The 13,836-nt window shown below is 44.7% G+C and overlaps 2 protein-coding genes across 3 annotated transcripts in view; one reads left to right on the forward strand and one right to left on the reverse strand.

The window, feature by feature from the left end:
• The window catches only part of LOC115134367 (sphingomyelin phosphodiesterase 3-like), a 35,566-nt gene extending 32,226 nt beyond the window's left edge, over window positions 1–3,340 (reverse strand). Inside the window, exon 1 of the mRNA XM_029668250.2 lies at window positions 2,967–3,340. The gene's annotated coding sequence lies outside the window, so the exon portion shown is untranslated. The remainder of the gene's footprint in view (window positions 1–2,966) is intronic.
• A 136-nt stretch (window positions 3,341–3,476) lies between these two features.
• On the forward strand, window positions 3,477–13,824 carry si:dkeyp-50b9.1 (uncharacterized). 2 transcript variants are annotated; one of them, XM_029668255.2, is made up of 13 exons: window positions 3,477–3,516; window positions 3,622–3,787; window positions 5,043–5,178; window positions 6,806–6,998; window positions 10,065–10,229; window positions 11,604–11,691; window positions 12,247–12,371; window positions 12,453–12,514; window positions 12,600–12,666; window positions 12,866–12,950; window positions 13,196–13,271; window positions 13,407–13,478; window positions 13,657–13,824. In XM_029668255.2, exons 2-13 carry the CDS (start codon window positions 3,644–3,646, stop codon window positions 13,746–13,748), a joined length of 1,305 nt encoding a protein of 434 aa, XP_029524115.1. In that variant the 5' UTR covers window positions 3,477–3,516; window positions 3,622–3,643; the 3' UTR covers window positions 13,749–13,824. The 2 variants fall into 2 exon arrangements, with proteins under 2 accessions (XP_029524115.1, XP_029524116.1); XM_029668256.2 differs by lacking the exon at window positions 3,477–3,516 and having other exon boundaries at window positions 3,536–3,787.
• The last annotated feature ends 12 nt before the right edge of the window (window positions 13,825–13,836 follow it).

The raw sequence follows: 13,836 nt of genomic DNA on the forward strand, positions 1-13,836 counted from the left end.
GATAACACTTAAAGGAGCCCATTTGTCCACTGTTGATACATGATACATGATGACGTAGGAGGTGACAATTTTCTTATAAGTCCTATATCTTGAAAACTTGATTGCTAACACTAATGAAAAAAAAGACCAAAATGTATTGTTTGGCTGGATCTTTCCTTTATGGGCCCTACTCCAGCTGGAACTGCATGGACAAAAACACAGGCTTATGTATTGAAGACTATAATGACAGTGACACTGAACATGAATGTTTTTCTGTCACCACTGGCCTCTTATTTACATTTGGCTGTCACTTACTCATGAGACTGTAATGTAGGTTACACATAAAAGAAACCGAATCCTGAAGTATCCTGTATCACCTGTGCAAGGCCCATCAACCCCCATCTGGCCCGACCACCTGGTTCATTATTGAACAGTGGTTAGATGGGTGTTTGATAGGCAAGCCAGACATACACCGGGCAGGTCTGTGATGAAGTGAAAGTAGACCCACTCAATTCTATCCAATTATAGGCTACTTTGAAGATTGAATGCCTATATTTTCTTTACCCACATTTTGAAGATAGCCTATCACACTTGGCCACGAGTTGCAGGTTGTGTTTTAATTAATGGGACACACTTAGGCCTATCAGCTACCAGCATCCTCATGCTCCCTCCCTTGTCACCTCAGCTTTCAGCGTCTATCCATGAGAAGGGAGGAGTTTTATAGCACCTGACTCTTTCTCACCACGTCAGCCAAAAAGCGGATCAGAGATGGACACCGACTGAGAGAGCAGCCTGTGCACACCGGCTGTGCCACAACTATCATTGGAATATCATCACCTTCCGAAATCAAAGATTTAGTTTCCACTGAATCTACAGCAACATGGGGGCTAAATCAATAGTCATGTTCAGTCAATAACACTAGCCTATTTCAATACACTCTTAGAAAAAAAGGTGCATAGTATAACCATATAGGGTTCTTCAGCTTGTTTCCTAGGGGAATCATTTTTGGTTCTAGGGAGGACCCTTTCCAGAGGGTTCTACCTAGAACCCTCTATGAAGGGTAATTCATAGAACCTTCTGTAAATTGTTCTACCTAGAACCCTCTATGACGGGTTCTTCTTATAAAATCCTCTATAAATGGCTCCACCATGAACCCTTTTATCATCTAAAAGTTATTCCTAGAACCCTCTATGAACGGTTCCACCAGTCGTAATAGCCTTTAAAAAAACGATTTATTACAATACATTACATATATCAGTAGGCCTTTTGTTGAGGGCTTAGTTATACATTAAAACAGTGCTCTGAAACTCCTGGTTTACAGACCACATCAGGTCTTCACGTCACATTATACTGGCTTGCAAAGTGATGTGTAATTCCTATTGGAATCCAGCCAGAGTGAGGATATCCAACAATTGGTACTTTTAATCACCCACAACATGCATACAAAACACATGTCAGGGTACTGAAGATTAATTAATGAGAGTACGTAAATTATCTAAACTGGAACATCAATCTCAGTAATGGGTGCAATAAGTCCAACAACTAACAGTTTGGTTTCATTTAGAAAAATGTATATTATTTATCTGTCTATAGCATAAGATTAATGAACTAATCAATCTACATGCAAAAACACAAATATTGAAACAAACAATTCTGAAAATCAACCTGCAATAGACCATGCTGGGAAATATCATAATGATGGGTGTGGTTTTGAGTCTTTTACTCTACACTCAACTCTGGTTGTAGGTTATGTCATACCACTGAGTGTTAAGGTAACTTAACTCCTGAATCAACACTAGAAATGTTACACTGAATAATCAACATGAGGTCAGTCAAACTGGCCAATTTACTGTGTACCACACATACTCCCTTCTATTATCCTACAATGCTCAATAAAATCACAGAAAATACTCATTTTAAAGATAGAAACCATGGCAAAGATATCAACTATGTCAGTACAGTATATATAAAATGAATAAGAGAATACCAGATAAATTTAGCCTACAAATATTCCTTTATTGGTACAGTTTAAAACATGCTCACACCTATCATTTTAAGATTACTCAAACTCCTGATGTTTAAACACTGAGGTAAAATAAAAATAAAAAGTATTCATATTCAAAGTGTTCAATATATGTAGAACCTTTCTTACTTTCCAAAGAATCCTTATTTCCTTCAAAATAATCATAAAATAACCCTTTCTTCTAAAAACGGATATTGAGATGAAAAAGGTTCTCGATAGAACCCTTTGCCTTTCAAAGAACCCACGGCTTCCAAAAAGGGCTCTTCAGATAAAAACGCTTCTTGGTAGAACCCTATCTCCGCAAAGAACCCTTTTGGAAAGAGTGTAGGCTACAATTCTGTCCAGACAGTGTTGATATCTAGGCCTACTGATTTCATGCAAACTGTTATTACGACTTCTCATAAAAGGGTATATTTTTCAAACTATGTCCAAGTGACTTCTCCTAGCCACCATGTCCAAGTAACTTCACCTAGCCGCCCGTTGAAGAAGAATATAATATGTAGAGAGACAATTAATTACGAGGAGTAGGCTGCATGAAATGTGGGGGCATAATGTTTTTTTTAATTCCATGGGTTTGATTTACTAGACTAGTCTATGTGAAACGTACAACGTCTCCCTTTCTCGCTCTCCCTCGTCTTTTACACACAAACACACACTCGATGTGCCTTGAACATTCGATCCTTGGGACTTATGCAAATACCAGTCAAATCATCCCATTGTGTATGCAATAGTCATTGAGGTGAAAGGAGAGGATTACAAAGACAAAAACGCACCAATAAAGCTATTATAGGCAAGAGGTAACCCGAAGTAACCAATCAGGACCGTTTGTGTATGGTTGAAAATTCACAAGGGCAAAGAAAAATGCATACTATCGCAACGTGCTCAAGATGTTCTAAAAGCCACATTTCTTCATGAACCCAACCCTTTTCCCTCGCAAATCATGCGACTCAGAATAGCTACTCACTTCTTTCAGATCTCGCTGATTTATTCAAACAGGTGGAGCACTATTTCTCTTCGGTATTCTCCCCCTCTGAACCGTGATAATAGCCTTTTGATGCTCTCAAATCCAGTCCACTTTATGGCCGCGGAGCCTGTGCTGATGAACTGCGTGAGATTCCTTCCAGCACCACCACACTTTGAACAGCTCCATTGACGTCATAGCTCACCGGCTACGATGCCACTCCCTTTTCATAACGACCACCGCCAATCGAAAGGCAGAGACAATCCCTGAAGCCTCTCATGACGACCACTCTGGTGCTCGTTCGGGCAGTTGGGTTGGTTTTAACTCCATTAAATGCACTATTTGAATTAAGTAGAAATGCAAACGTGAGATTGCATGGCCCACTCACACACTCCTGAAACCACTGGTCACTTCTCAGTGAGGTTCTAGTTCGCTTCTTCTGCGCTGTAACATTTCTTAGACTTCAATTCCCAGAATGCACAGTCGGCCACAGTGTTTCCATAGTTACCATAACAAAACGTTGGAGTTTTTGTAGGCTACCAGCAGCAGGCAAGTAAGTGGCATAGCTCGTATCAGACACTAGTTAGCTAATTAGCTGTTAGCTTCGACTTGAATGATAACATGACAAGTATTTGTGTTGTTGTTGTCATTACTGCAGGGTAAATAAAGCGCTTGTGAATATGGATGGTTGTGTGGTCCGTCTCCACACAGTGAAATTCAAGCCCAAAATAGATGGCAGCAGAGGTGACTTTACTGCACAGCCCATCAAAGTTCACTTCTACGAGCTGCTGGGAATCAGTGATGCCAATGAGCTCGTTCCACAGGTACTCGCAACTCCTGCCCCCCCCCCCCCCCCCCCTGCATCCGTTTGCCTTCTTATCTAGACATACTACCTCGCTCACATTGAATAACTTGTGTGCATCTGTCCATCCCCTCCCTTACCGTAGCACCCCTTTTCCGCTGGAAACAGCACAAGTGTCCTCATACCCACCGACTCTATGATGAATTCCTCTCACAGGCAATCAGATTAATTATAGAGTGCAGTCCAAATGCATCCACTCTTCTGGAACCACTAAAAATAAACGACAGTAATGCCTGGCTCTGCCAAAGGGGTTTAGGGAGTGTTGCTGTGTAGCCAAGATGCAACATATAGAACAAATGCCCTTATGTTTGATCATTAGAAGATACTGTATAGTAGTGCAGCCAAGTCTGTATTCTCATGCGCATTTGTGTGGGTTGTGTGCATGTGTTGCTGCTTTCGGTTTACCCTCATCCTATTCATAGACACACACTGAACCTAGCTTCGGTTGTGAAGTTCATTTGTTGCGAAACCACTGTAGATGACTAAACAAATTATTGCAATAGCTACAGTAGAATAGGAGAGAGAGAGGGAGGGTAGAGAGAGAGAGAGAGAGAAAGGGAGAGAAAAATAGCAAGTGCACACATACAGGTGTTGGATCTTAATTTGACCAGTATTGTCAGAGCAAAATAATCCTGCAGCAACAGGATTTGAACGCTTAGTCCATAATGTTGCTTGACTGACTGGTGGTTAGGCTATTAGCTGGACAAAATGAGGATATATGAAAAGTGCAATACTGATAATATAACCAAGTGTTAGTTCAGGTCATCAGTACATTTATGGGAATCATGAATCTCGTCTGCATTTAATTCTGAGCAACAAGAGTGTTCAAATTAAGATCTTACAACTGTACACACACACAAAACACACACCTTCTCCCATTATCTCTTTCTCGTCACCCATCTCATTTCCTCTCGTTCATACTTTCATTATGATATTCTTTCCACCCCTTCGACTTCTCTGCCTCCCATTTCCTGGCTCTCTGCCTCCCATTTCCTGGCTCTCTGCCTCCCACGAGCCTGTCTGTACAGATGCGTATTTTATGCATATAGGTCATATTATCATCAATACTATTCCTCCTGCCGCAGGCCTTTAATTGTCCCATAACTCTAATTATTAATTGATTACACTTTCAAATCCTGCTAAATCCCAGTGTCTTGGAAGAGTAGGATATGGAAGGGTTGTGTGTGTGTGTTTATGAGTGTGTGTGTTTTCCACAGGTAGAAAATAAGGATATCCTGAGTTCAGTGGTTGCTCTGTTTGATGTGTCTCTCCCTGATGTTGGCCCTCGAGATGTCCATGACACGGTACACAGCCATGGAACGCACACTATTATCCTGCTCAGGCAACCCTCAGGTATACTTCACTTTCTAAAGTATGGTTATTATTCACACAGTTAGAGTGGGCCTTTTTGGAGATAGACATCAGACATCAAACATGTTCTGTAATGTCCTGCTCCATCTTTGTCTCAGCAACTCTCTCTCTCCACCCCTGCTCCTCTCTCTCTTCCCCTGCTCCTTTCTCTCTTTCCACCCGCTCCTCTCTCTCTTTCCCCCTGCTCCTCTCTTTCCCCCTGCTCTTTCTTTTCCCCTGCTCCTCTCTCTCTTTCCCCCTGCTCCTCTCTCTCTTTCCCCTGCTCCTCTCTCTCTTTCCCCTGCTACTCTATCCTCCTTAATCCTCTCTCTCTTTCCCCCTGCTCCTCTCTCTCTTTCCCCCTGCTCCTCTCTCTTTCCCCCGCTCCTCTCTCTCTTTCCCCCTGCTCATCTCTCTCTTTACCCCATGCTCATCTCTCTCTTTCCCCCTACTCCTCTCTCTCTTTCCCCCTGCTCCTCTCTCTTTACCCCCTGCTCCACTCTCGCTTTCCCCTGCTCTTCTCTCTCTTTCTCCCCTCTGCTCCTCTCTCTCTTTCCCCACTGCTCCTCTCTCTCGCTTTCCCCCTGCTCCTCTCTCTCTTTCCCCCTGCTCCTCTCTCTCTTTCCCCCTGCTACTCTATCCTCCTTAATCCTCTCTCTTTCCCCCTGCTCCTCTCTCTCTTTCCCCCTGCTCCTCTCTCTTTCCCCCGCTCCTCTCTCTCTTTCCCCCTGCTCATCTCTCTCTTTACCCCATGCTCATCTCTCTCTTTCCCCTACTCCTCTCTCTCTTTCCCCCTGCTCCTCTCTCTTTACCCCCTGCTCCACTCTCGCTTTCCCCCTGCTCTTCTCTCTCTTTCTCCCCCTCTGCTCCTCTCTCTCTTTCCCCTCTGCTCCTCACTCTCTTTCCCCTGCTACTCTATCCTCCTTAATCCTCTCTCTCTTTTTCCCCTGCTCCTCACTCTCTTTCCCCCTGCTACTCTATCCTCCCTAATCCTCTCTCTCTTTTCCCCTGCTCCTCACTCTCTTTCCCCTGCTACTCTATCCTCCCTAATCCTCTCTCTCTTTTCCCCTGCTCCTCTCTCTCTCTTTCCCCCTGCTCCTCTCTCACCTTCCCCCTCCTCTCTCTCTTTCTCCCTGTTCCTCACTCTCTTTCCCCTGCTACTCTATCCTCCTTAATCCTCTCTCTCTTTCCCCCTGCTCCTCACTCTCTTTCCCCTGCTACTCTATCCTCCTTAATCCTCTCTCTCTTTCCCCCTGCTCCTCACTCTCTTTCCCCCTGCTACTCTATCCTCCTTAATCCTCTCTCTCTTTCCCCCTGCTCCTCACTCTCTTTCCCCTGCTACTCTATCCTCCCTAATCCTCTCTCTCTTTTCCCCTGCTCCTCTCTCTCTCTTTCCCCCTGCTCCTCTCTCACCTTCCCCCTCCTCTCTCTCTTTCCCCCTGTTCCTCTCTCTCTTTCTTTCTCCCTGCCCTTCTCTCTCTTTCCTCCTCTCACCCCCTCACCTCTCTTTCTTTCCCCCTGCTCCTCTCTCGCTTTCCCCCTGCTCTTCTCTCTCTTTCTCCCCCTCTGCTCCCCTCTCTCTTTCCCCACTGCTCCTTTATCGCTTTCCCCTGTTCCTTTCTCTCTCCAGATGTTTTAGAAGAGTACAGAAGCAGACCACTGCCCATTCCTCGACGGGAACCGGTGAGGTCCCCTGTACCTGCAGTGGTAAATGGGGATAGAGAATCAGAGGGACGATACCTCCAAGTGTTCAGCGAATCAGAAGACAGTTCAGATGACAGCTCTGATGAGCATGAAGATGGCGAGGAGGGCACAGAGCCCAGGTACAGTACTACAGTAACTCATGCATCACATTTGACTGCCTCTGACCCACTGTTACATTGGCTCATAGTACTGTAACACTCCTGATTTCAAAAAGCTCTTCTTGGTATTGGCAGGTGTGTTGATCCATGAGCTCACACTAATACATGATGGATCTATATAGCACTGACTTAGAATGCCAACATCAGTCTCACTAATCCCTAAACAATTCAAGCATTTAAGACAAACGAATGAATGAACAAACAAACAAATGAATGAAATAAGGGATTTACGCACATTGAAGTAATTTCCAAATGCATTGCCGTAGTGAGTGCCATGGAATTTATATTTATTGGTCTGAATACTGGGTTGAAGATGAATATAAAGGTAGATCCTCAGGGGAGCCATAAAGCTGATAGGATTGTTTGGTGCTTAAATAGGATGGGCTGAAAGACACGAACAGAAGAGGGGCTACCAGAATCCCTGCTCTGGAATAACAGGGCAGATCCAACTTTGACCCTAAATCCAATGGGATTGTGTTTCTGTTGTTGTTGATTTGACTTTGAATTCCCGTTAGTTGACAAGCTTCCTGCCATCCAGGACCTATATACTAGGCGGTGTCAGAGGAAAGCCCAGAAAATAGTCAGAGACTCCAGTCAGCCAAGTTATAGACTGTTTTCTCTGCTACCTCACGGCAAGCATACCGGAGTGCCAAGTCTAGGACCAAAAGGCTCCTTAACAGCTTCTACCCCCAAGCCATTAGACTGCTGAACAATTCATAAATATCGCCACCGGACAATTTACATTAACCCCCCCCCCCCCCACCCCCCCACCCTCTTGCACACTGCTACTTGCTGTTTGTTTGTTATCTATTCATGGTCGCTTCGCACCCACCTACATGTACAGATTACCTCAACTAGCTTGTACCCCCGCACACTGACTCGGTACTGATGCCCCCTGTATATAGCCTCGTTATTCTTATTGTGTTACTTCTTACTATTTATTTTTATTTTAGCCTACTTGGTAAATATTTTCTTCTTCTTGAACGGCACTGTTGGTTATCATAACCTTTTGCAGCCAAACACACTGTTGCAGAAGTTCCCACAAATGTGTTGCACTTGTAGGTTGCTTTGCGTTCACCCTTTCTGTCCAGTTCATCTCAAACCAGCTCCATGGGGTTTAAGGCTGGAGACTGTGCTGGCCATTCACACGATTTGAAGCCTACTTTCTTGTTCTTTTCTTCTAAAGTAGTTCTGACATAGCCTGAAGGTATGTTTTGGGTCATTATCTTGCTGTACGATGAACCTCTGCAAAAGGCTGTGATAGCCGTTTTGGTTCAGGGTGCCACTCACTCTGTTCAAGTCGCCAACTCTGGATCCAGCAAAAGTGCACCAGACCATCACGCTGCCTCCTCCATGTTTGACAGTTGCTGTCACACACTGAGGAACCATCCTTCCGCCTACTTGACGGCGTACAAAAACCCTGCACGATGAACCGAAGAGTTCACATTTTGATTTATCAGTCCAGAAGACCTCCTTTAGGTCTTCAGTTGTCTGCTGGCAGTGCTTCATGGCCCAGGCAAGCCTCTTTCTTATTTTATCATCTTAGCAATGGCTTTCTTACTGCCACTCGACTGCTCAAACCTACAGCTCGAAGTCTTCTCTTCACAGTTGGAACAGACTTGCTTACGTTGACCAGTGTCAAGCTGTGTTTGAAGCGGTTGTCCTGTGAGCCACCTGTCACGCAAGCTGTTGACTCTCAGAGACGCCCGATTCTGTTGTGGCTTTGGGTCCCGTCAGAGTCTCCAAGTGCCTTTTGATGGTGTAGGAAACTGTACTCACTGACACCTTGGCTTTCTTTGCAATTTCTCTAAAGGAAAGAACTACACTTTTAAGGGTTATAGTGGTCTGTCTGTCTTCCTTTGTTAATTGCTTCCCCCCCTCACCATTATGATAGCAATATACTACTTCCTGCAGTACATACTGTCCAAATAATGCTTAAGGTCTTGTAAGTCAGCATTTCACGGTAAAGTCTACAGTCGGCTCGTTTGATTTGATTTGATTTCAAATCAATCCAATGTAAATCAAAACTAAACGTTGGACTGACTTCTGTGCCCAGTGAGTAGTGTCCGACTGTGTTTGAGTGTATTACATACGTTGTGGCGTGGTCTCAGGACTGTGAGTTGTCCGCTTGTTGTGTCAATATCCTCCAGGTGTGTGTGTTCATGTGCGCACGTATGCGGGTGTGCGTGTGAGAGTGCATGTGTGAGCGTAAGTGTGTTGATAGCTGTAAGGTTGTGTCTCTGCATTTTGATGTGATGCTAATGGACATGAATGACAAATGAGGGCAAAGTAAACCCAAGGCGAGACCCGGCTAACAAGAGCGACTCTATTAAAGATAATGAGATTACGGGACTATGAGGATATATCCACTCCCAAGGCTGACACTGCTGTCAGCCAAGTGCTCTCACTTGTCCAACTAGAGCTTAGCTTCCCTGCAGCAGAGCAGAGCAGAGCAGAGCAGGCCCAACTAACATTAGCACTGATGCTCTGGAGATTACATTTCCTGGAAGGGAGAGTCCATGTAAAAACACCCACTACTCAGTTCCTGCCTGCAGTACAGCTTTATCACAGGGGAAGAAACAAACCTATACCGAACAGTATGAGGTTACTCTATTACAGAGCACTGAAGCACCCCAACGTACAAGGCGATGTGGTAGAGAGCTGAAACACTACCGCTCAGAGCTTTTCGAGCATGGAAACATTATGATATGTAACTTGTGTGCCGACACCGTTTTGCAGATTGATTATCAGACAGCAGAGGCATGGCTAAATATCTTCTTGTGATTTGTAGTTAAAAACCTTGTAGTGTTTGTTTACTAGCTTGTGTGCCTCGGTGTGCCTCATTAGCTTGTGTAGCAGTCTGTAATTCATAGTGACAGTTGTCTTCATTGTGTCCGTTCTTTAGGCCTGGCTTCTAAGAGCGTCTTATTACGTAGCCATACCTCTAGTCGTCTTATAGTAGGAGGACTGTTTGGCCCAGTCAGTCCATCACTGTGTGTCTAACTGTGCAGGGATCCATCCCTGCAGGTCTGTGTGGGAGACCTTCTGTACGGGGCTGGAGGAGTTCCTGGCCAGGGCACGGGAGCGGAGGGCACAGAGAGACACTCCAGGAGACGACCAGCCACTCCTGCCCACAGCTGTGGGAGCTGAGTCACTCATCGTAGGGGCTGCAGCGTACGAGTTAAAGACATTGTGAGTAGCAGTATGAGGGCAGGCGTAAGACATCAGGTACACAGGGATATGTGGTACTGTGGTAAAATGAACAAAGATTACAGTCAAAATGTAACACAGGAAAATGATCCTAGGTGAGGTGATGGAGCTTTCGGTGAAAACTTGGGACAGGTTACACCCTGAAAGAGTTACTATACTTTTTGCTGAGCTCTAGCCCAGGTTTTGCCACAAGAACATCATTTCCTTGTCTGTCTTCATCTAAATTTCTCTCCCAAAATCGGTTTCCTGTTATTTAACCTTTTTCAGTCCTCTGTCAACAGCATAGGAATTCCTGAGCACCTGTCTCTGTTTTTGCACAGAAGAAAATGCATTTACATCAGGGTGTGGAACCATGTTTTCAACATTCTATTTGAACCCACATTTTTATGTATCTGGTAGGACATATTAAAATGGAATGTTTTAGCCCCAAGGCCGTCCGGGAAGTGCCCTTAAACACAATGACCCAGTCAGTATAGGGAATAGACTGGGTACAGTGTCGAGCAGGCATTACCATTTCCATCCATCCTCTCCTCTTGGACTGGGTGGATCCCTTCCAGGTTTTTTAAAGAGTTTAAAAAAAATGTATATCTTCAAGCTGAAAGAGGCCTTGTCATTATAAGTCCCCTTCTGGAAGTCAAGTCTGGGTCCCACCCTTTGTGGCCTGCATCCCTCCCACACCCTCTCGGCTTGCCTGCCTCTATTTCCAGAAGATGGCTGAACTGAACACTGCGCTGAGCTGTGAGGGAGGTAGTGTGTAATTACCTCCCAATGAGAGAGCAGCAGCAGCGTACTGCTTCCCTTTCCACTGCTGCCCCCACCCTCCCCTCTCCTCTCCCTGCCAATGGCTTCCACCTCTCCCCTCTGCCAACCCGAGCCTCCACACTTTCACAGTTTGTCCAGTGAAGTGGATGGTGGTGGCAGAGTGAGAAACTGTGCTTAGAGTCTGCAGCTCAACAGTGTTTCAGATCTTCTGCTTTAGAGGCACACCAGTCCATTGAATGTGGTCCTTAAAATAGGAACTGTAATATTAATCACATTTGGAAGTATTACCCCTAGTGGTTACTTATGGACATAACAAGCTGTATTAACAGAGATGGTAATGGCCATAAGGAGAGGGATCAACTCAGGCATAGATGCTTGCTAGCTAATCGTCATAACTGGTGGGATCATCACTAATGCATGCAATGCAGGAGTATAAGAGCATCACTGGTAATGGGGATGATAGTAGTGTGGCCATCATGTGCATTACCGCTATAGTAATGGCTATTGGCGGAAATATGGACATGACATTGAGCGAAAGCAAACAACAACACTACTGGGAAACGCAAAGGTCTGACCTCTCTTTCACCCTACCAGGTCAACAGGAGAGAAGGTGCTACAGTTATCTCTGATGGCTACCAGGAAGCGCTATCGGAACTGTGGAGTGGGTCGCTACATCATAGAGGTAGGGTGGGGCTGGGGCATGTGTTTGTCAGCTCAGTGGGAATATACAGTAGAGGTTCCCAGTAGCTATGTGAACCGTGCTTTAGTGAGAACCTGAAATCAGAAGAAATTCCCTCTGTAATGTTGGGCTATACTGGTTTGAAAAATAGTAACTGGCAAATCCAGTTAAAAATAATATTACTAACTAAAAGTTGTACATGATGAAAGGTCAAAATGCTGTAACCACAGAGCGTTAACTATACAGAATGTACATTTTCTTTAACTATGAACCAGTGGTCTGTTATTATGTCAGGAGTTTGGGTGTGTCAGTCAAATCAAGGCAGCGCTCTTCTCTGTCTGCTGCGCAGTCATACAGCATCTCTGATCCTCTCTCTGTCTCTGTGCGGTTAGAGGGCCCTCTGCTTGCCATGAGAGGATTTGCAGATCTTTACAGTGAACTACTACTGTATGGTTCTGCAGTACCTGTCAGTTCCAAATCTACCAGCATCTGTGTTTGATGATGATGTACTATTATAAAAGCTTAGCTTTGTTTTCGTTATTCCTCTGTGGTGGTCAGCTGCTGAAGACCCAATCAGTGTGTGGGACCTACGATGCATTCCTCGCTCACGCTGACACAGACGCGGTGGACTTCTTCTCACGCTGTGGCCTCACTGACGACGCCCTGCTCAACGACAAGTTCAGGTACTGAAACACATCCTCACCGGCAGCAGTCTGCATGTTCAACATGTTGTTTACATCTTGCCTCTGTCTATCTTTCATCAGAGAAGTGAGGGATGAGTGGACCAACACCACCCTAATGAGTTATCTACCTCCCTTCACCACAGGTGAGCCACCTGACATTTACCACATAGGGAGCTCAATACTGGTCATATCAATAAATCCAGCCTTTACCATCCTCTCTTCCTCTAGAGTCAGAGAGCCGTAACCCTGGGTTTTCCTTGATGCTGCCGGAGCTCAAGCTGGAGGTGGAGATGGCGTGAGTTAATTAAGCACACAACGTGACACTCCCCAGCTGTGGCCATAGAGACCACCCCTAACATTGTTTATTAGAGCAGAGACTATATAAAGTAGCACATAGGCTGCACAGCAATGTCTCAGTGTTATTACATGGTGGAACATAATACATAGAAAGTGAGATCACACACTATGATTGTTGTCTCCTCTATCTCTGTCAGGAGGACAAAGGCCCTGGCAGCCTATCAGCAGCAGGCCGTGTGTGTGACAAGGCTAGTCAGAGAGGTCAAGACCCTTAGAGAACAGGTGAGACTAATCAGCCACTCCTCATTTGAGGATATCCTATGGAATATATAGCCTGGATAGATAACTGTACATCAAATCAAATTGTATTTGTCACATGCGCCGAATACAACAGGTGTAGACTTTACTGTGAAATATTTTCTTACGGTTCCTTTCCCAACAAGCCAGAGTTAAAAAGTCCGAAAATTAACAAAATAAAAATAGGTACACAATAAAATATACATCATGTGTATTTTTAACACATTCAGCTGGAGTTACAGAGGAGAGATGTGGACAACCTGAACAATGAGCTGGACAAGGAGAGAGAGCGACGGCACAGAGTAGGTCCGTTTCACATGCGTTTATATACTCATATAATATACTCAGACATAGGCCCTACTCCGTTTTGATCAGACATATCCACAATGCTGTACAGAATTTAGATTATGAAGCATTGTTGTGCGTTGTTTGTGTGTACAGAGCAGCAGTTCTTGGAGTACAAACTAAGGAAGACACGACAGCTCCTAGAGAGGCAGGTGATTTACGACTCAGGTCAGTGTGGCTAGCTTTGCCAACATGTTCTGATTGCATTGCTAGTCCTTCTAGCACTCTGCACTGGCCATACCAAGTTACTGATATCTCCATGAAGCTTTGTTTTTATATTTATATCTATGTTTGAATGTGAACATTAAACAGTATTCATTTGTTTTAAGGATGTTCTGCTTTTCAGATGATCCCAACCAGAATGACCCGGAATCTCCCAGTGAACCCATCAGCTCACCTCCCAGTCCTTTGGACCTGTCGCTAGATGCAGAGATGTAGGAGAGAGGCTGAAAATGAAATCAAGCTGAAAAAGATTCCGGTACAATTTGCAGGACAAGAGAAACAATACTTTCTATTTTGGAAAAAA

The sequence above is a fragment of the Oncorhynchus nerka genome, linkage group LG9a, assembly GCF_034236695.1.
Source record: "Oncorhynchus nerka isolate Pitt River linkage group LG9a, Oner_Uvic_2.0, whole genome shotgun sequence".
In the NCBI taxonomy this organism is placed as follows: Eukaryota; Metazoa; Chordata; class Actinopteri; order Salmoniformes; family Salmonidae; genus Oncorhynchus; species Oncorhynchus nerka.